The following is a 23,335-nucleotide window of genomic DNA, read 5'->3' as shown; positions in this document are numbered from 1 at the left end:
CTAAGCGAGATCCCAATTTCATCGGTCATCCGACGTGACGTCTCCATTCCCTCCTTCAGGGAACGAGGGTTACCATACGTAACCGAGACGTTCTTTAGTCTTTTAAATATTAAGATGTAAAAAATTGTCATCACATCATGTGCTAAGATATGTCCAAAAAATTATTTTTTAGTTTTTGAGCAACACAAGAATAGCTGTGTCATCTGCATATTTCAAATAATGGATAGTAGTAGATGGACTCTGACAATTATTTGTGTAGAGAAATTGACTTAATACACATCCATGGGGGGCCCCAGTATTAAGAACAATGGTGGGTGATAATGAATTGTACACTTTTACCACTTGCGGCCTATTAGACAGAAAATTATAAATCCAATAAATTAATGGTGATGGAACTTGCCCGCCCTGTAATTTATTGATTACCTGATGGCGTTGAATTGAATTAAAGGCAGAACAAAAGTAAATACGTGGCCCATTCCCCTGAGACAGGATCTCCTCTCTTAGGCGAACAGAACGATATGGCACCCCCAGCCCGAGCTGTGGGCTCTGCACCTTTGGCCGCTCGACGGGAGCCTGCAAGTCACACAGAGTGCGTTCTAAACACTATTTCTCAGGCTAGATCCCTGTCTACAAGACGCCTCTATCCTCTTAAGTGGTCTGTGTTCTGTACCTGGTGCTTAATCTGCGGCGATGACCCACCCATCTGTGACATTTCAGTGATATTGTCCTTCCTACAAGAGCTGCTGGATAAAGGGCGCTTGTCATCCATGCTCAAGGTCTATGTAGCGGCTATAGCAGCATCTCATGCCCAAAAGCGGGTCAGTCGGTGGGCAGAAACAACTTAAATGTCCGTTTTCAAAAGGAGGCCAGGAGGCTGAATCTGCCCAGCCCACTCACTGTACCTACATGGGACCTGCCAACTGTTCTGAGGGCCCTGATGGGCTATGCCTTTGAGCCACTGCAGTCTGTTGACCTTCAGTACCTGTCATTGAAAACTGCTCTACTGCTAGCATTAGCATCAGTCAAATGAGTGGGAGACTTTCAGGCGCTCTCTGTGAGCCCTACCTGCCTGAAGTTTGGGCCTGACGACTCTAAAGTTGTCCTGAAACAAAGGCATGGTTATATACCTAAGGTGCTCTCCACTCCATTCAGATCATTAGACTCTCTGCGCTTCCTCCCTCAGAAGGGGACCAGGAGTTGAATTTTCCCTTGCCCCGTCAGGGCGCTGAGAATATACATCCAGCATTCCGCCCCATTTAGGCAGTCGGAACAGCTCTTTGTTTGCTTCGGTAGCCGTGCTAGAGGTCATCCGGTCATGAGGCAGAGAATTTCTAAGTGGGTAGTTGATGCTATTATGCTAGCCTACTCTTCCGGTTGGGCCTCACCGTCCACATTTGCTAGGTTTTATAACCTGGAAGTCTCTGCCTTACAGGCTAGGGTTCTTTCTGCCTAGTTGACACACACCTGCTTACGCAGTACCACTTCTACCACTTTGAGCGTAACACGCTCAAACCCATCAGATTATTTACTTGTGCACTCTCGGCTTTTACATCAATGAGAGGTGGTGTACAAACATATCAGTGTTAAAGAAGATGTGCTGTTCCGATCTAGAAGCGATTTTCATTAAATTAAAGCCTTTCTATTCGCTGCGGGAGTTTCACTTGTTCATTCTTGTGAGTATTTGTAATACACCGCAAGCGCACATGAGACTGGCTTTGCAAAAATGTGCTGATTAGATCACAGAGACAGAACAACAACACCCAGACTCTGTTTGAATAATTCTCGGGGACTTTAATAAAGCAAATCTCTCCCTTGAACTGCCAAAATACAGACAGCATGTTACATGTCCCACCAGAAAAATTAATATACTGGACCATTGTTACTCCACAATAAAGGATGCATATCGCTCCGTCCCCAGAGCAGTTGTAGGACTCTCTGACCACTGCCTGGTTCATCTTATGCTGACTTACAGGCAAAAACTTAAATATGCTTAGAGCTGCCCTCAACTAAGGATTTTTCTGGTTGATTAGTAGTTGTTCATTTTAAGCATTAGTCGACTAATCGCACATTTATCAATAAACCATTTAAATCATTATAATGAGCCTTTAATTGCCTACATAGCCTAATAAGCGCTCAAGCACATGCATAGCTTTCCACAGCACACCGGCAGAAGTAATGATTATGAATGTGTCAGGGTAAAACAGTAAGGAGACTGCATTAACATTTTAATAATTCACTGATAAACTAGTTTTTTTGTTTTTGGTTTAAGAGATGAAGATGAATGACGGAGACACTGACACCGACCCGTCATCTCCATGGATCCACCTGTATGCATGTTTCATACGGATTACATAATCTGAAAATATTCATCTTCCATTTGAATTGATTTATTTGAAAGTTGACATTTCACTCTCTATAGATATTTTTTTAATGTCTGTAAGGCAAATTTATGCACGGAGTTTCGTGCTCAAGTTCACAGAGACTGAGATGGCAGAAATCAATACATCTGTCCTGCAGAGAAGCGCTACTGTTCAGCTTCACTCCGCACAGACACTTGGACAGCACACATTTCTCTAGGTTAACATTAGATTGAGCGGTCATGTAAAGTTGCTAATACTTACATATTTAAGATGATAGGTCATATTTGAGGTTGATGAAGTCTAAAATATGAATAGTTAATTATAACTAGTTATGGTTAGTTATTCATATTTCACATGAGCTGATTCGTTACAAAGGATATAGGCGAGCGTTTGCTTGTCCTGCCCAATGTACTACCACATAGACCAGACGCTAACGATGTGTGTGATTTCACCAATGTGGATTTTTTTTCTGCGACTAATACAATTTTGGTCGACCAAGCCTCTTCTGGTTAACTAATGATTTGTCGACTATTCGGGGGCATCCCTAAATCTGCTAAACCTGTAGTAAAGACTGTAAAGTGATGGACCAACAAAACAGAGTGGACATTACAAGCCTGTTTTGAATGCACTGATTGGAGTGCTTTTGAAGCTGCGGCCAACGATCTGGATGAGCTCACAGAGACTGTAAAAACATACGTCAGTTTCTGTGAAGACATGTGCATCCCTACCAGGACTCATTTAACATTCAACAATAAGCCATGGTTTACAGCAAAACTCAGACAGCTTCTTCAGGCCAAAGAGGATGCCTACAGAAAGGGGGGCAGAGTCTTGTAAAATCAGGCCAGAAACACACTGAATAAGGAGATTAGAGTGGCTCAGAGGAACTATGCTAAAAAGATAGAACACCAGTTTTCTGCCAACAACCCTGAATCAGTGTGGAAAGGCCTGAAAGATAACACAAACTACTCCATCCCTCAGCACTGAGGTGAATCAACGACTTGCTGAAAACCTGAATGAGTTTTAGGCTACGTTTAAATGACAACGGTGTAGTCAAAAATGGAAAAGTTTTTCCCTTGCGTTTTTAAAAAGTTTTACGTATACACGACAACGTTTTCAAAACAATTCGCATTTATAAATATCCGTGAAAACGGCCAAAAACACTGTATTACGTATGCTAGGCCAGTAGTTGGTGCTGACACCTTGTTAGTAAACAGTACCTGTAGGTAAGTGGCGATTATATGATGCATCTCCGCTGCTGGTTGTAATATTGGTGAAGTAAATCCACACTTTGCTGAAGAAGCATTAGCAAACTCGTAAGCAGCAACAACAGTACCACATACTCCGCAATTGTTGTGTATGTTTGACCGCGCTTGCCTTTAAAATCGACATGTACTGCCCATGTCTACATACCTAACATGCACTATGCACGCGCATGACGTCACCGTTTTCAAAGATTCCTGTATTGGGTGTTTACACGGAAATGATAACGGTGCCGTTTTCAAAAACTTGCACTTTAAAACCCATTTTCAAAAATATGCATTTTCAGTCCCCAAAACGCAGTTGTCGCGTAAACAAACAGTCAAAACACATAAAAAGTTTCCCATTTTTGGCTGAAAACTTTGTCGTGTAAACGGACTCTTACTGTAGATTTGAAACTCCCAGTCTAACACCCTACACCCGCTCTGAACATCTCTCCACACAACCATTAACACCTCCTGCAATCCCCCTGCACTTTAGATCAGTGAAGATGATGTGCGCTAGGTCTTCAGCAAGAACAAGAGAAGAAAAGCACCAGGCCCAAACGGTGTCACACCAGCCTGTCTGAAAACCTGTGCTGACCAGCTGGCCCCCATCTTTTCACAGATCTTCAACAGATCACTGGAGCTGTGCGTCCCTGCCTGCTTCAAACGCTCCACCATCCCTGTCCCCAAAAAAACCAAGATAACAGGACTTAATGACTACAGACCTGTTGCTTTAATGTCTGTGGTCATGAAGACATTTGAGAGCTTGATGTTGGCTTATCTGAAGGACATCACTGGACCCCCTGCAGTTTGCTTACCGAGCAAACAGGTCTGTGGATGATGCAGTCAACATGGGACTGCACTACATCCTGCAGCATCTGGACAAAACAGGGACTTATGTGAGGATCCTGTTTGTGGACTTTAGCTCCACTTTCAACACCATCATCCCAACCCTCCTCCAGGCCAAACTAACACAGCTTTCTGTTCCTAGCTCTATCTGTCAGTGGATCACCAGCTTTCTGACAGACAGGCAGCAGCTAGTGAGAATTAGTAAATTCACATCTAACAGCCGCACCACCAGCACTGGTGCCACTCAGGGTTGTGTCCTCTCCCTGTACACCAACAACTGCACCTCTAAAGACCCCTCTGTCAAGCTCCTGAAGTTTGCGGACGACACTACAGTCATCTGCCTCATCCAGGACAGAGACGGGTCTGCTTAAAGACAGGAGGTAAAAGAGCTGTCTGTCTGGTGCAGTCACAACAAACTGGAGCTCAACACGCTCAAAACAGTGGAGATGATAGTGGAACCCCCCTGCACTCCACCCCACTCACCATCATGGACAGCACTGTGGCTGCAGTGGAGTCATTCAGATTCCTGAAGTGGGACACTCACATCGACTTGTTAAAAAGGCCCAACAAAGGTTGTACTTCCTTCGCCAACCGAGGAAATTTAACCTGCAACAGGAGCTGCTGAAACAGTTCTACTCAACCGTCATTGAGTGTGTCCTGTGCACTTTAATAACTGCCTGGTTTGGCTCAGCTACAAAATCAGACATCAGAAGACTACAGAGAACGGTTCGGACAGCTGAACAAATTATTGGTGCTCCCCTGCCCACCCTCCAAGAATTGTATACATCCAGATTGAGGAAAAGGGCTCAGAAAATCACTTTTGATCCCTCACATCCAGGCCATCTCCTTTTTGAACTTTTGCCATCTTGTCGGCGCTACAGAGCACCGAATACCAGGACAGCCAGGCACAAGAACAGTTTATTTTCCCAGGCAATCTACATCATGAACATTTAAATGTTCTCCCATTGTGCAATAAAAATATGTGCAATAACCTTATACTTATTTATCACCCTACATCCTAGTGCATCCCTACAACTTTATTTTTTATTCTACTCATATTCTATTTTATCTAAAGCACACCTGTACATATTTATTCTTTTTTTTGTGGTTTATTTATATTTATACATATGTGAGTTTTATTCACATCTTATTTTTATTATCTGTGTGTCGTTGTTGTCCCTGTGTACTGGAAGCTTGTGACACTAAAACAAATTCCTTGTATGTGCAAACATACTTGGCAATAAAGCTCTTTCTGACTTCTGAAACCTGTTAATTGATCCGAATACTTTCACTGAACATAATTAATTATGCATATTTTTCCTTTTGGGCTGATTTGTTACATCTTAATGTATAAAAGTTTAAATTAGCACCAAATTAGCACCATTTGTATCCAGTACAAATCTATTTTTACTTGCACACAAACACGAAAAAATTATTTGTTTTTATTATTTTTTTGAATCCTTTCTCATAAGATGCAAAAGTTTACAGGAATCTGTCTCAAAGATGTCAGATGGTCTGTCAGATAGTCATTCTCGACTCATCCATCAAGTGTGTTGAGATGGATACATGTGCGGGATAGAAGAGTAATGCACACCACAGAGAAAACTTTCCATGATAATGGCACAGATATTACATTCCTAATGTTGGCCCATTGATTACTGTCAGCCTCACAGCAAGCTGGATTTGGACAAATTTCCAGCCTGGTGCAACTAATGCTCTCCCAAGACACAAATCTAGCAAGACAGAGGAGCCAATCTGGTTGCAATAAAACAACATTTCAACCGCCCGAATCGATACAATAAAGTAACTCTGTCTGGGGAACGATACCCTTTTAAGCTAAAGTTTCATAAAGACTCACTAGAAACTATGTCAGGTGACTCCTCTTTAGGCTGAGGATTGAGTAATACATATGCCTTGCGATCTGGCAATGGAAAGAGTTGGTCGGCAGGGTTTAAGGGATGGACGATGGGGTGCTTGGAGTGGGCGATTCAAAGTGGAGATCTAAATTATGTGACAGGATCAATGAAAGAGACAGTCCCACTGAAGCAAAAGAGAATATCAAAGCCTGTCTGAGGAAAGACTGAGCAAATGAGTGGAAAAATGAAAGAGCAAAATGTTTGCTGATCACGCATTTTGAGTTTCTTTGGGGCATTTCTTGCAAGCAGTTGTGTGTTTTGTGAACAAAAATGTTAAATAGCATAAAAACTGCTAGAAAGGCAGTTTGACAGTCTTTTTATTCACTAAAGAAACAACAACCTTTGATAAACAGCAGCAAGGTCACATATCTTTCTAAAAGAAAAGAACTGGGCTCTGTCCCTGGGGTCAATCTGATCAATATCTAAAATATTAACAGTGTCTTTTGAGTGTGTGCTTGAGTCAGGGATAAAGAGAACACCAGAGAGACAGTAAAACACTGTAAATAGAAACACTTCTTTCTTCATAGCTCTGTTCTGCTTGATGAACTAAATCAGACCAATTTATTTCCTTGACTAAATCCTGGTCTTAATATCAGCCATGATGGCTGAACACAATACTCTTACTCCCTCTGGTCGGTTTCACCCATTCCCATTCGCTCATTACCTGCCAGTGTAAAAAGTACGAGGAATCCATTCGTTAGCTTGTGAGAAACCTACAACAATCTACCCCATCCTCCATTTACAAATCCACCATTAATCCTGCTTCCTGACTCTACATGTTGCTTCTTAAATCTTGACATCCAGCCCTCAGCAGAGTAATGAACATTGTGCTGGAATATGCAGCATGCATGTATCTGCATATCAGAAATATTATTTTAATAAAGCATATAGTATTTGCTATTGCTAAAACTACACTGCAAAAATCATTATTCCAGTGTTAACCAGTATTTTTCTTATTTCCTGTAAACATATCTAAACAAACAATATGTATTACAAGATACATACTGAATTAAGTTTCCTTTTTTCTGTTTACTTTAAAGCAATAAACTTAAATTGTGTATAAACAAATCAAATTTTTTATGCAATTTTGCAGGAAGTAAATTTATGTTGCTTTTGGAATGTTTATAGATATTTTTATTTTTGCAGCATCCTTCTAAACAAACTTGATCAGCTTCATGTTTGCTTTATGAATGCACATAATGGTTGGGAATTGAATCAACATTCCAACCCAAAAAGGCAGATTATTTTGCTCCTCATGCATAGGATGGTATAACACAAATCCTTTTACTCATGAGGAGAAATTCAGACTTCAAGTAAAACCATAAAACAAGTTACTAATCCTATGATTTCACAAACACAGCATAAGAAACAACTGTCATTATTTGTTAAATGGTGACAATCATCTAAAAAGGATACTTCATAATTAGACTTAAATTATGATTGAGGGTATTTTTGTTTAAATCGACTGTAGTTCTACATATCATCCGTACATAATAAAGCTCAACATCCTACTTATGATAAATACAGTATTTTGCAGTATCCATTTTTCCCTCGCAAATCCATCTATAATTTCCGAAAGATGTTTTTGCCTTATGCTAACAATAGCTGCGGGAATAGGATTTTTTTTTGCATTACTTTAACAGCGGTTGGGGTAATGAGATGTTCTAAATTTTTCAGGACTATTCTAACAGGGGTTTATAGTCTTTGAGTAAATGTGCTTGACATCAACCCCCATTCCCACTGATGTACATTTACAAAAGATTTGCAAATCTTCTTTATCTACTTAATTCTAATGAAGCACGGACATGGTACATGGACTGAATGAAAGTGACTCTTGATTCCATTTGCGATATTCATGAAATACAGATAATAGAAAAAGGACCTTGAGAGCTAAACACTCCTGGCTGTTTGGATGTTTGATGCATGCGAATTACAGCGTTTGTGCAAGAAAACAGTGATATTTAAAGCACTCTCCTGCAGGACTGTCTAAGTCTCTCTTGACACAGAAATAACCAAGCAGTGTGAGTGAGGGACCCAAAAGCAATTTCATTCTGCCAAAGCGAGATAGTTGTATAGACCATGTCATATCAATGCATATGAATCCCTATTTTTCATAGAAATGCCTATGTTTGATAAATCGTTCCATGTGAGTGCATACAGTTCAAATAAACATTTTTCATATAAATAGTCATCATTTCACATTGAAAAACTGAAAGGTTTTGAGCACGCCTGAAAGCTGAAGAAGACCAGAAGGTTGATGTAACACAGACGCAACATTAAGGTTGTTGCCTGCAGAACATTATTAGGATTAGAGGAGGGCTTGAGGCATGAAGCGTTCTGGCCCACAAAGCCAGCTCACCACATTACATGCTCGCTAGGTCTGACCACTCGCAAAGCTGTAGCTTTACTTTCTTCTTTTAATTAAACCACTGAGAGCTAAATTAATTTCTCCATATTTTCCAAGGTTATTAAAATGAAGCGTGGAAAGTGTAGACATACTGTATGTCAGAATGGGATGCGAAGCCATTGCATGTGTACGTATTGCGTGTACAAATCTCACACTAGTATTTTTAAGGCTTTCTATGATGTAAGGTCATGTCATGCAAAAGAGATTGGGAAAATGTGTAATAGAGCTGTATGTGTGTCAGTCTCCTCTGTAAATATGCAGGTGTGGAACCAGGTTTGTGCATGTACGTGTAATAAGAGTGGTAGAGTGCTCTCAATAGGTTCTAAGGTGAATGGACAACACATAAATTATACAATAGGCAAATGTGCAATTTAATTTTTTAAATGCCTCCTTTGGAAGATGTCAGGCCGGTATTTATGATATGTTCATTGCTCTGCATTTTTAATTTCCATGCGGGAAGGAAAAATCATCCATATCACAAGCAGCGATTAGAATACAACTCACATCTGCAACCACATCTCAGATATCATTAGGAGCTTCTACATGGCAGCTGCTCTCTTGATTTGGATCTAAATCAACCCATACATACTAAAACACTAAGCTTTATAAATCACCGCTAAGCATCCAGTAGTGCCTTAGCTAACTGTTACACAATCTTACCGTATGGTATTGTCAACTCACATTATTGTCAGGGCTGGCGCTACATGTTATTCATACAAAAACTTTTTCCACTACTTTCTTCCCATCCATCTCTGCCATTTTTAGGTCTATCTTGCTTTTAGGGGGAAATACATTTATATAAATGTAATCACCAGTTTTCAGTCCATTAATTTGTTAAAATATAGTTCTGGTCAAAAAATAAGTATAATAAAATGAAATGAAATGAAATAAATTTACTGTATTTGATAAAAAAAAAAAAAAAAACTAACGGAACCAATGTACTACAAATGGCATTTTACTCATATAAGAGCTTGAAATTCTTCATTGCCTTTTAAAATTAGTCCTTGTCTGAAAGATGTTAAGACTTGTTTTCATTATATTGCTACTGATCTCTGCCTTACTGGTCACTGTTTTATTGTCAACATATATATTCCTGTTCCAATGGATACAAAAAGGTGCAATTATCTCTGACAACTCAATCCAGCTATCAAACACGTTGAGAAAACAACGTTGCACATGCATTTGAAGAACTCAATTATCATAGTGGAATTAACATGATTAGAAGATCTGGCTCATTATATTTTAACTGGAAGTGATGTATGACAACACTGCCCCGCTTTGCACTTAAACATACATAGTTTACAAAGAAATATCACTGCTAATTAGACCAACATATTCTAGCATAGGCAGATAAACAACTTCCAGCTTGAGAACAAAACCTGAAAGAGAGGAAGTTTTGTTCAAAATATTCAACATGAGACGTGGATCGCCTGCTTTGTTCAATTACAACCACGGCTGAAAAAACTGGCATTAGAACGTTTGTTATTAACTCGCGGCTGCCAGGTTTACATTTATTCTGAGAAAAAAATTCCCCATCTAACAATTATCACAAGCTCCCTGCTCCCCCCAAACCCATTCAATCCCAGTCACTCAGTATTGTTATTCGGGAAAGAAAATCAATATCCATGCCAGGACTGGATAATTGAATAACACAGAAAAAGAAAGGCCCTTTCAGCCTCATATTTGTGCAAAAGCTCAGAAACGAAAAGATTAGTCTTACAAAGAGTGGTTTGGATCCATGTGGAAGTTCACTTGATCATGTCTCTTTTTACACTTTCAAAGAGGCACATGAAAGTGATATGAAGACGAGGCATCTATGCATCTAAGTGCATGTGGATTGTGAGCTTCAGACAGTTTCGTCAGGCAACAGTTCTCATCCTAATGTAATGTTTAGACACTGTGTTTGGTTGTTTCCTCAAAGAGCTTGCATATGTTCAGGAACCTGCTGCAGATTACAGACTGCTAAAGGAAGCCTGTTGTAAACATCTCACTGCTGTTGCGTTCACTTTCTCTCCGTATGTGAAGTGAAATAAAGTCATTCGAAAAAGCTCTCAAAGGAAAACCTTTACTTTCTCACCTGTATCCACTCTGCGTGTCCACACAGACTCCTCCATTGTGGCAGGGGTTTCTGGGATAGACAGAGCAGCTCTGGTGGAGGTGTTCACGTGCTGAGCAACTGCATACAGCTGTGGCTTCCACAGTCACTGACACCAGAGCCATGCTGCCTGAGTCGACCACCGCCGGCTTGTCAGTCACGCTCAGATGGCTGGTGCAGCCCCCTCCTCCCCGACAGTCTGCATCCACACACTCATCTACATGAACCTGGGTCACGTTCACTTGAAGAAAAGACTGGAGCTGGATGGGGAAGGGAAATGGAAAGAGAGAGAAAGAAAGAAAGAAAGAAAGAAAGAAAGAAAAAAGAAAGAAAGAAAGAAAGAAAGTCCATCACTTGTGAAATGCCGCCATAATGATTAAAGACAAATAATAGACAAACTAATAGAGAGTAAAGAACACATGTGGAAACCTTCATTATTTTGAGTCATTTTGATCCAGAACCAGTACTCAGGGAACCATGGTTACATAAGTAACCCGAGACGTTTTATGCACTGAGTGAAATAATTGTCTCTACTCAAAACTGCTGTTAAGAAATAATAACGTAAGGTCAGCTTGTTCACAAGCTGTTTCGTTCACGTCTTTCCATGGTTGAAACACTGATTGGGTGATTATGTAAGAGACGATTCATTTCAGTAAGTATCTTTGAAAATTCATGCTTATTTTTTGCTATAACTAGTAATTAAAGATGATCGGATCTGTCACACCACATTAACCCTCTGGGGTTGAAGACCGCACCGGTGCGGTTTGTCACGTTTTTTCTCGATGACCGCGAAAAGAACTACAAATAATCTGTCATTTTGATCAGATGACAGATACAGATAAGAGTAAAGGCATTGTGTAAAACTGCAAAGGGTCTAATTTTATTTGTGCAGTAACACACGGCGAGACACAGCAAGAGAGAGAAAGAGAGCACACGGCAGCACGTAGCAACCAACAATATTATACAAATAAACACGGAATGTAACAATAGTCATAATTTACAACAAAACAATATGCTTTTGTAAAATAACGAAAAGAGGGTGCACTTTCTGCCATCTCGGTCAACTTTCCTCATGTAACTAAAACAACCTGAATCTCAGTGAATACTTGCCTCACAGACATGCTAAATATGTGTATATAAAGCTTGAAATGTACTTTTAAATGAAGTAAGCCAAGAAAACAAATATTCAATGATTAAAATAATCCGTATGAAACCAACGTGAGGTACAGTTTTTCCCTTCTGAGCTCATTATCTGTAATGTGACCACGCCCATAAGCAAGCACGCTATTCAAACTATAATCACCCATGTGACATGCGTGAACATGTAAATGCCCACATCTCCACAACAAAGTGTGACGATTCAAGTTTATCTAGGCTACTTTTCATTTCTGGAAGAAGACGCACTGAGAGGAATAAGCCAGAATTTACCTTAGAAGAAGGCGATGCACAAGCCAGAGGAGGAGATCATTTCTAATGAGTAAGGAATTTTATATTACTTGTATTAGTTGTTATTGTGACATAACTTGTACACATTTTACTAGGTAGACTTTTCCTAAACTATAATTCCTGACTACATGTATGAAATCAATTGAAACATTTTGAAATAAGTGTCATTTCTTTCCATCTAAATGTCTCACGATGCCGGAATTTTTTTTGATTTTCTATCAAATATAAAACAATACGATATAAAAGTAATATGAGTGTTTACACTGTAACACTATGTGAATGTTAGAGTCTAAGAATGTTTAGACCAATGTTTACTGTGAAATACTGTATTCACAGATATGTGTAGATGTTTATTACGTGCATAACAATAATAATTTATTTTCCCATAAATTAAATGTTTTTGCATTGTATAATACATGCAATACATACATACACATGTTTGTGTATATGACTACAAAATCATGTTTTTTTGGGGGGTTCTTTTTTTTCCCCCTGAGAGTGCTGTACCAACATCACATGTTGTTCAACTGGGCTGATGTTCTACATGAATATGGTTTACTTGTTTCAACATTTGAACAGGATCTTTTTAGCAATGGCACAAAGGTGTGTGACTGTTCACATCGCTGTGTTTAGATCAGTGTGCTCAATAATGTGTCTTTGACCTTCACTGTGTATATTTTGATTATACTGTGTTGTAAATAAAATACAGAGAATCAAGTTCTCAAAAGTCTTGTGAACAAATGTTCTGTATGTGTTTCAGTGACTTTAAAATGTTAGGTTTTCACTAACCACGCATAAACGTTGCTTTCTCAAAAACACAAAACATGTACATTCATGCTGCTCACATTTTATTGTAGCCCAGTTTGTGCTAAATACAATGTAACCAGAAGTTAGCCATTAATATGTTTTTAAGATACTGAAAAAAGCACAGGGCATGTCAAAACTTCTCCAGGGCCCGGATACACCCTCAGACACCAGAGGGTTAAAAGGTTTACCCAAAAATGATAATTCATAATTTACTCGTGTATGTTGTTCCAAACCCAAACCAGACTTCAGTGAGCTTCAAAACACAATTAAGATGTTTCTGTCCCTCCATTTGAACGTCCAGGTAACTGAAACTTAAATCGAGTGGAGTAGTCCAAGTCTTGAGAAGAGATACAATTACTTTATAAGATGAACAAATATAATATAGGTTTTTATTTACATCGAATAAATTGATTCATTTTACAATACCTTTATAACCTTTTTGGATTTTTTTAAGTTTTACAGTTTTGGTACGACATGAGTGTGAGTAGATGACAGAAGGACTTCAAAATTACATTTATTATTTCAGTTTTGTAATTATCGGTGCGGCAATTGTGCACAGTGTAACAACAATTCATTTAAAACTGCTGTTTTTTGTCATCTAAGAACAGGTCGAAAATATAAAATTAAATATATACTTGGGTTCAATTCCCAGGGAACACACATACTGGTAAAAAATGAATAGCCTGAATGCACTATAACTGTAAGTCGCTTTGGATAAAAGTGTCTGCTAAATGCATAAATTATTATTAAAATTATTAATTAAATTATAAAATTAACTCTTATTACATGTGCTTCAATCCATGTTGTGTACATTATTCGATGTCCATGTGATCTGTGTTATGTGGGAAAAACATCTTGACAATTGAAACAAAGGATCAGTGAACATAAGAGTTCTATTAGGAGAAAAGATATTACTTATCCAGTTGCTGCACATTTCCTTTCTTTTAATCATGATGTGCGTTTCTTGGGGATTGAAAAGGTGTCCGTTCCACCAAGAGGTGGTGACATCGATGCCCTTTTATTAAGAAGTGAATTGTTTTGGATTGTGACTTTGCAAACTTCATCAGCCTTGGGTTTAAATGATGAAGCATTATTTAATGCAATGTTGTAAAGTGTCTTTATTGTGTAACTGAGTGTATGTTTGCTCAAGAGGGGATGATATTGTAACCCTGTTAAGATGTGAATTGTCTGATATTATGATTTTACAAACATGATCATCTTTGTGTTTAAATAATGGAACATCATTTATTAGTAATGTTGTAAAGTGTTTTCTATTGGATATTTGAGCCCTTGTGATTTACAACATATGAGTTGGTGATTGGTCCACATCTAGTGTCGATGACATTCATTGGTTGGGCGTTTTTTAAAAATGTCTTGTCTTTAATAGTATGCATATGCATGATGAAGGTCAGTGGACCGAAACGTTTCTTGTGCTTGTGACGATAGACTTCAATATTTAGCAAGTACTGATAGTGTGCGGGATTGCATCGTTTTATATTCAGTTTTGTTGTAAGTTGAGACTTACCAAAATATCAAAACACAAAGTTTTTTTCCCTTCCTTATAATTGTGTTTCTTAGCAAGTGGCTCATTGTGACTTCCATGCTCGTCCGGTCTGGTGCTGGTTAACTAGTTGGTCAATAAACCAGCAAGGTCTTCCTCGTGAAGCTCATTGACCAATGAAGCCTTGCTGGTTAACATACTTAGACTTCTAGGCCAGGAACACAGCAGCACTCATATGCTGGTGTCCATCTATGCCAATCTTTTCAGCTGAGCTACCCTCAAATTAGCATACAAATAGCAAAACAAGTCCAACCAAGTTAACCAAAAAGACCCCAAACCCACATAAACAGTGTTCAGCAACACTGGTGCACGCTCACTCTATTTCATTCTTGGACACATTGTGCACTCCAGAGCCTCTCTGGGCCTGTGCTTTTCCACAAGCACATAAACGGCATGCAGATACCTCACGTCCACAGGGCTGCCTCTCAACTTTCACACAATTTATTCAAATGCAACATCTGAAGTATAGCGGGTTTCTCCTCAGTGGACTGAGCAGTCAAACTCAAACAGTGACTGGCCTGTCCTGCACTAACTCAAGCGACCAGCACACTTAAGGGAAAATGAAGGGGTGAAGAAACAAGATTTATCGAGATCTACAGACAGAGAGAAAATAGAGACTGATGTTCAAGGTGATAACTACTCCAAGATTAGCTGGGACCTATTTGCCAGGACATTATTCTGACTTGGGGGTGGTTCATGGAGAGGTATTTTCTACACAGCAGCTGTGGCAGAGTGATTGATGATGCTGTTTATGTTGATTTTATGTGTGATCAGAAGGGGAAACTCTGAGGGAGCACAGGGATATGGTGCAATGCACACAACAGGGCTGGACAGGCAAATGTCACAATGTGTTATGTTGGGGTGAGAACAGAAACAGTGGGAGCAGCATTAGGTCTCAGAAAGGGTTTTATTTTAAATAAAATTTAACATAAAATATTTAAAAAGGAGAAATAAAGTGTACATGGGGAATATGTGTGAGAACTGAAAGGGCACAATAATGAGATGCTCACTGACTTCCCTGAGTGCCCTGCAGACAATGGAAACAGCAGAAGTTCTGCAAGCTGGCACTTGGGGTTTCGCAATATACCTGTATTGATGATAACTGTGGTATTTAAAATATAAAATATTGATATGTTAATACTACACATGATACAATAATATCATAAATAATTCAGTGACAGCAAGCAGTAATCAGGTTGACACTCCAACAGAGGTGGTGGCAGATTTGCACCTTAACACAGGTTGCCACCTGTCATAAAATGGAAAAAAAGATGACAGCAACACAGAGTGTAGCTACTACTCTACAAAATCATGTTGAAAAAGATGACACCCAATTCTTAAAAGTTACAGGTAGATTGCAAGTGTGGTAGTTTTTTTTTTTGTTTTTTTTGGTAAAAGACTGCAGGAAGTGCTGACGAACAGTAAGTTATTTTTGTACAGTTATGGTTACAAACTGTCTCTCTGCTGCCCTAATTTTTCCTAAATTTATATAAAGTAGAATATCACATAAAAACATTAGCAGCAGTTCATCACCGTGACTGTCCTAGTTAGTGCACCTTGGCAGCATTCATTGTCACTCCCTTTCTTTGTGCACAAACACCTTTGCGTACACAGGACAAGACGAGTATATTGAGGACAGGCACATTCAGCATTTAATGGCACCATTAAATTCAGATACACCTCATCACACACTACCAGCCCTGTTTGTACTGTGCTGCTCCTCTTTTATGCCCATTTCAGTCTGGAGCCCAGATGCAGGGTGGCATTCGAAGAGATGGGGCAGAGAAAACATGAGAGGAGGTAATCACTCCGTGATGGAGTTCATAGCCAGAAAACCTTGCAAACATAATGTGGACATGCACAGTTTATATTAGTGAGTTAGTGACTTTTATGTAACAATGCTAAAACTCAATCTATAGGGATGCAGTGATATTAAAAATAAGGCCTTTTATTATTGTGTAAAATAAATAAATAAATTTAAATTAAAATTTACTATATACAAGAATCACATATTGTATGCTTAATGGTCACATTGTATTTGTAGTGCGTTATCTTACATTTATTTTACACCAAAATTACGCATTATGAGCATACCTATAAATTAGGGGTTTAACGATACACGTATTCGTACCATATGGTTCACGGGGCAAATTCCAAATGGAAGTGATCATCCCTATGCCTTTGAAGGCAAACTCCTTGGAGTGGGGATTTTGGAGTGAGCAGGGCACGTGCATGCCATTATGTAGTCGTTTGGAATTCACTTGGCAAAGGGAGCAACGTAATTTCCTCATTATCTTCAGCTGGGATGTCCCCGTGACAACGCAGCATGGTGTACGTCAAATATACATTTTATAATTTCAAAAAGTTTTATATATATTTTAGTTTTCATATATTATGTAGCATGTTTTAAAATATTTTTAAAATATAAAATGTATGTTTATTTGCAACAGTTATGCTAACAACAATAAAAAGACATATATACCAGTAAAACAGCGACATCAGCTGACGGACACCGTGCTGTGTTGTCACGGGGACATCCCAGCTGAAGATAATGAGGAAATTACGTCGCTCCCTTTGCCAAGTGCATTCCAAACGACTACATAATGGCACGCACGTGTCCTGCTCACTCCAAAGTCCTCACTCCAAGGGCTCTGCCCTTCAAAGGCATAAGGGTGATCACTTCCATTTGGAATTTGCCCCGTGAACCGTACGGTACGAATACGTTTACCGTTACACCCCTACTATAAATATTAAAGGACAGCTCAAATAAAACAATTCCTAAGCACCAGAGGTTTTTTACAAGCGCCATAAATGTTATAATTAATTCATACTTCCACTAATTGTGGAAGCATTCAGTTCAGTTTTTTTTTCTTTTTTTGGTGGAGTTGTTGTTGTTAATTGTTTTATGTTTCTGAGCCACTGAACGTGAAACCAATAATGCTTAGTTTAAACGTATAATCACAATCAGCGTGATCTCTCATTGAATTCCATTAATTGGCCTTCAATGGCTCGAGTGTCCATGTGTATCTCAAGTGTGTGTGCCTGACTGACTGCAGATCTACTCATGCACTTTACTGCACTGCAGAGTCCCTGTGGACCAGATCCAGGAGTTGTTTTCAAGACAGACAAACACAAATACGCATTTGAAGCTGCAGAGCGTAAAGATGCCTGGTGTTAAACATTCACCCACACACACTTGACACTCTCCCATTCTTTTCATGGTTCTGGTTCTTTACAGACACACAGACATGCACACACACCCACACACACACAATGTGCATCCTCCACAGAGCGTTCAGGTCTGACTCCTACGTTCGTGCCTGCTTGAGGAGGTGATTTGCATGTATTACCTCGGACTTTAAACACTGCAACTACGGGGTCTCGCATTTCATTTTGCACTCGCAGACAACTAATAAACCATTATTTTATATCAGGCAGTTAGGCTCAGGTAACAGGAGAGAAGATACACCCACTCCCTTGTCTAATCCTTCCTCTGGACGCTCTCGTTTCTCAGTCTCCGTTTAATTTCTCTCTCTCCATATTCCTGGAGGAGAGCATGGGATTTCTTGCCCATCTCCTGCTCAGTCTTACTGTCAGCTCATTTCTCAAAGGCCCTCTGGGGTGCCCGTTGGGATTGGAACTACAATACCCAGAATTCCCTGAGGGAAACTGTTCCACAGAGGCTCAATGATAGCACAGGATGACACCCAAGAGATATACAAAGTGGGATCTGCATACACACATAAACAGGCAAACCAGTCGGAAGATTGGAGTTTGTTTTGTGCTCCCCACTTACAGGCACTAACCTTCATGTTGGACCAGTAGCCTTTTCATGTTTCTGTCTCATGATTCAAAACAGTGTGTGTTTCTTAAACATTTGATTTACGAAGAATAGGTTCAACAACCGCCAAAGGGTGTTTTGGTGAAAGAGCGAGAGGCTTGGTGAGGAGTGGAACCAATCCACATGATAAAATCATACGTGACTGAGCTTTTCTTTCAAAAAGAAAAGGTCCTCTCCTGCCAAAGCAAACCTGAAGGAACAAACATTCACATAAAAGAACTGGAACAGGGATCGATGGGAGGTGCTGTGTGCATAGCACGTAAAGATGCAACAAACCAAGTAGTAATTTCAAAATTATTCTGAGAGAAAAAAGTAGGGAAGGCAAAAAATTTTTAAATACGAGCAAAACAAAAGAAATAGTGTGGGTGTGCACGAGTCAACAATTGCCTGAATAAAGTCGAACAAAAGGGCAGAGGCAAAACACACTGCCTTCGTGTTTGATATGTAATTACGAACATTTCTGCAAAAGCGGAGGTGATGAGAAGCGTTTTTGAGAAAGGCCAGTGTGAAATGGCTCTGACAGCGAAGATCCAGCTGAAAGCTTTAAAATAATTGTATTTCCCCTCCTTTATAACATGCACTCAAATAGAGTGGGAAATTCATTGGCATCTGATTAAATGTAGAGAACTGTTCTAATTGTTCTTCGTTCATCCTCACTGCTTCCTTCTGTGTTTCGACCAGCTCACTATAGGTGCACTATTTCTAGAACGTGCTGTGTATGTTTATTCCGAGGGGTAAGTCTCATAAGAATGATTTTTTTCTGCAAACTTGCTTTAGCTTTGTCTGCTAAAGACCTAAATGCAAGCTTTGCATTTGAATTGATTCGCCCTCAAATTTCACAACAAATAACACATTTTTCTGAAAACTTTTTCTTCCCCCGTGCCTCTTTCCCTGTTTATCATTGACTCTTAGTCTTTCATCAGGATTCACTATCACTACAGGGAGATTTCTTTTTAGTTTGAGCTTGATGCAACAGTGTGTGTTTTTGTGAAGCATCTGACACTTCACAGGGTGTCATTTCAGTTGTGTGTATTGCAGAAGGGGTGTTAGGGGGCGAGATAGAAGGGCGCACCCCTGGGAAATGAGCAGTGTGCTCCGAAAAATCAGCTTCCCCCATCCTAGCACAGCCGCGGGGGAATCCTGAGCTCTTCAAAGTGTGCGTTGTGGCGGCAGGGGAGCAAGGTGGAAAGCAAGGGGAAGAGAGAGGACTGCTGGAGATCATGGCAGTGCATTAAGTATAATTTAAAAGTTACAGATGTGAGGGGGGCTCATCTCTGTCTCTCTCCTGCTTTTCACACTTGTTTCTTCCAGCTCTCTCGTAAGCCAACATCACACAGCCAACTCAACACATCCGGCATACAGTGAATGGAGCCGCCAAACCGGCCGAAAATAGAAAAACGCAATTACATCAGATTCCAAGGCAACAGTTCTGTGCATGAGCATGAACTGGCTGTTTCTTCTCCTGATCTCTCTCAAAACCCTGCCAATGCATGTACCTTAAGTGTGGCAATTTTCATTACATTCAAATATTTTTTTTCCATTCCATGTCTTGGAATTTCTCCAATTACTATGGGTGGAGACAGGCAACTCACTTTCCATATCAGTGAGTTCATCTGTAATTAACTCTCTGAATTTTCACTTTCTTCTCCCACTACTTTTAGTAACTGAACAAGTCAAATTTGGGGGAACTGAATGAGAAAGCGAATAAGGGAACATTTTAAGCAGTTTCTTCCAGAGGATTAGAATTCCCATCATTAATAACCTCTAGCTTCCATCAGTACTACTTTCACCATCTCGGCTCACCATTTCCATGCCATTTTCCAAGCCTCTTTACGCCTTGTAATTGGTCTTGATCAATGATTTTGCATAGGAGACTGATGGATTTAGATCAGTTTAATTTTTCCAATTCACATCACAGCTGTTTTACCTTTAGCAGTGTGTCTTTTCTAAGAAGGAAATGGAGCTTATGTGTGATTTCAATGAAAAGAGAGTGAAGAAGAGTGAAAAGTGACACTTTAGATTCAAATGAAAAGGTACAAAGAGGGCTGGGATAATACATTAGGTCTCATCTAATTATGAATAAGTGAAAGCAAGTGAAATTTGTGTTAAAGCTTGCAGTTATTCCACACTGAAGTGCGCATGCTTTTAGAGTGATTCCTAGGTTAATTACAAGGTCGAAAATGACTATATTCATATTTGTGTGCTTCTGACAAGTCTTACCTTTTGTTTATGAGCTGCAAGGTATCCATGGACTCTCTCGGCCCTGAGGAACGGCGTGCTGTGAACGGAAAACCTCACATCTAGAGTCCTGTGCCGCACTTCCACCAGACTGAAAATGTTGACGTCGTCTGCCCCCACAGACAGCATATCTGACAGGAAGTCGCCAAGCAGCTCGTACCTGCTCTTCAGATTGCTACGGCTTTCCATGAAATCTGTGGCGGAGATGTCTGTCAGAGACACAAACATAAATGCATGACACATAAGGATAACAGAACTGTATAAATATGACTTAAGCTACAAGAACTCCAGAACCTGTGGAAAAAACTAAACAAAACAAAAAACAGCACCATTCTTGAACTGATGTGCAGAGCTCATGAAAAATGCATGGTCACGTTTTCCCTCATCAACACATCTCCTTGTCATTAAGTGAGGTTAGTGCCTGTCAGTGGCTGTTCGCACAAACTCCAGCTGACATTCCATGTCAAAAAGTCTAGGACGAGAGCTCAAACTTCTGCATGCGGCAAGTCTTTGCCACCATGGTAATGGGTGCCTGTGCTTTACGGTCAAAGTTCCCGGCACATCATGATGAAGCTGGCCATGGCCTCTGAGCTTTGCAAGTAAATTGTGACACTTCAGCAACCATCTGACCATCAGTTCTCCTGTGCTTGAGGTGTGCTTTCCTCCAAAGACCCAATGGACTGTTCTAATTGGGATGCTTAGCCTACAGTTTGGGACTTGAGGGTGGTTGAATGGTGGCCCCAGGGGAGGTCTTAAACCGACTGAGAGAGATCCCAAGCTCAGTCTGTCCCCAGGCTGAGTCAGTGTATCTTGGGACCAGTGCTGAAGAGTGGCAGGGGTGTCACAACTCTCTCTGTCACTTCACAACTTACAAAGGCAGAGGGTCATGTTTGAGAAAATGGGGGGATATTTTACAGTGACAACAGTGACATGGAAACATGCTCTGGATTTGGACTTTCCTTTGTGACCCCCTCACCCTTAGGAAACTATAAGAAAAAATATGAGGTAATGATGTGGGTATAAATGGGCTACAAAAAGCATGGTAACAATTCATATTTGGATAGTCCAATTTTCAAATACACATTTTAACTCTAGGCCTAAGTAACGTTGCAACTACAGCAACTAGTAGACTGTCTGCTTAATATCTGCTAATAGTATGTTTTGATGGTCCCTTAATACAAATTTTACTGACTATATGTAATTTTGAAAGTACAAAGTTCAACTTATTCTACTAACCCGAACTTAATACTCTACTAATAATCTAATTACTAGTCACTTGACATGTAGTTTTAAAGTTACTTATAGTTAGTAGAATGTCTAAAGTGGACTATCGAAATAAATTGTAACCAAAAGCATACAGAGTGTTGTGTGTATAAGAATTTTATATACAGTAATATTTATTTTAAAGAAATGTATACTTTTATTCAGCAAGCCTGCATAAAACTGATCAAAAGTGACAGAAAATATACTTATAATGTTGCAAAAATTATATTTCAAATAAATGCTGTTCTTCTGAACTTTCTATTCAGCAAAGAATTTTGAAGAAAAAAAAAATCACACTTCATTAATCAGCACAACTGTTTTCAACATTGATAATGAGAAATGTACAAGAATAAATTACATTTTAAAATGTAATAAAAAAAATATTTTAAATGGTAATAATATTTCACAGTATTACTGACTATTGACTTAAAAATAAACTCTCGCTGACACCAAACTTTTGAATAGTGGAGTATATATAATCAACATACTTTTCAGTTGCTTTAATCAACTTCAAAGGACACGGCATATTACATATAGTCAGTTCAACATACTGTAGTGTTTTTCCAAGATTTTCGTTATTGTTCTTTTAAATTAGCTGAAATATTTTTCATTCTGACAGTTACATACTGACTGCTAATAATCCTTAAGGCCTTGTTTTAGTTTTGCATCAAATTACATGTGGTCTTTTTTTCACTAAATTCTATAACATAAGCTGTGTTTGCTTCTTCCTTTACTCTTGCAACCCTATATCCCCACACTGACAGTTGTCGTTCGATTCCGTGTGCCGCACAGACCTGAACATCCGTGAAGTGAATCATTAGTGCTTGAAGACTGTCAATCATGGAGGTTTAGGTGGGGGCAAGGAAGGAAACTGTGGTTAGCTTTGGGGGCTGCAGGAAGGGTGGCTGTCTGCTCCCATCAGGAACTGTGTGTGAAGAGGAGACTCATCATGACAGCTGGGAACAGCCTCACACCTGGCTTTGATCCAAGCCCAGATCAAACTTGCTCCCCTTCCCACGGGCATTAAGACCTTTTCTAGATGTTAAACATGCACACATATACTTAAAAATATACAGTGGACCACAGGGATTTATGATAATAAGGCTGACAAAAATAATGTTAATTGAAAAAAAAATTTTTTGCGATGATAGAAAAAAGTTAGTTTTTTTCTATTTATTTGATTGAATAATGAAAATATATATGCCATTTTGCACAAAGAGAGTACAAAATAAGGACTCACCACATTGTTCTAAACAAATGATAAATTAGTAGATGCTAATCCTTAAAATAATGCTAATCTATTAACATGCT

The 23,335-nt window shown here is 39.4% G+C and overlaps 1 protein-coding gene across 1 annotated transcript in view; it reads right to left on the bottom strand.

Annotated features, from left to right (window-relative positions):
- The window catches only part of LOC107570130 (neural-cadherin), a 158,346-nt gene that overhangs the window by 76,862 nt on the left and 58,149 nt on the right, over positions 1-23,335 (bottom strand). The window contains exons 16-17 of the mRNA XM_016256329.1: positions 20,744-20,970; positions 10,851-11,128 (exon numbers count right to left, since the gene is read on the bottom strand). Of these exons, the coding sequence (XP_016111815.1) occupies positions 10,851-11,128; positions 20,744-20,970 (505 nt within the window). The remainder of the gene's footprint in view (positions 1-10,850; positions 11,129-20,743; positions 20,971-23,335) is intronic.

This window comes from Sinocyclocheilus grahami, unplaced genomic scaffold, assembly GCF_001515645.1.
Source record: "Sinocyclocheilus grahami isolate Dianchi unplaced genomic scaffold, SAMN03320097.WGS_v1.1 scaffold1419.1, whole genome shotgun sequence".
NCBI classification, from domain to species: Eukaryota; Metazoa; Chordata; class Actinopteri; order Cypriniformes; family Cyprinidae; genus Sinocyclocheilus; species Sinocyclocheilus grahami.
The sequence above is the reverse complement of the archived record's forward strand: the minus strand, read 5'-3'. Positions and strand labels throughout refer to the sequence as shown.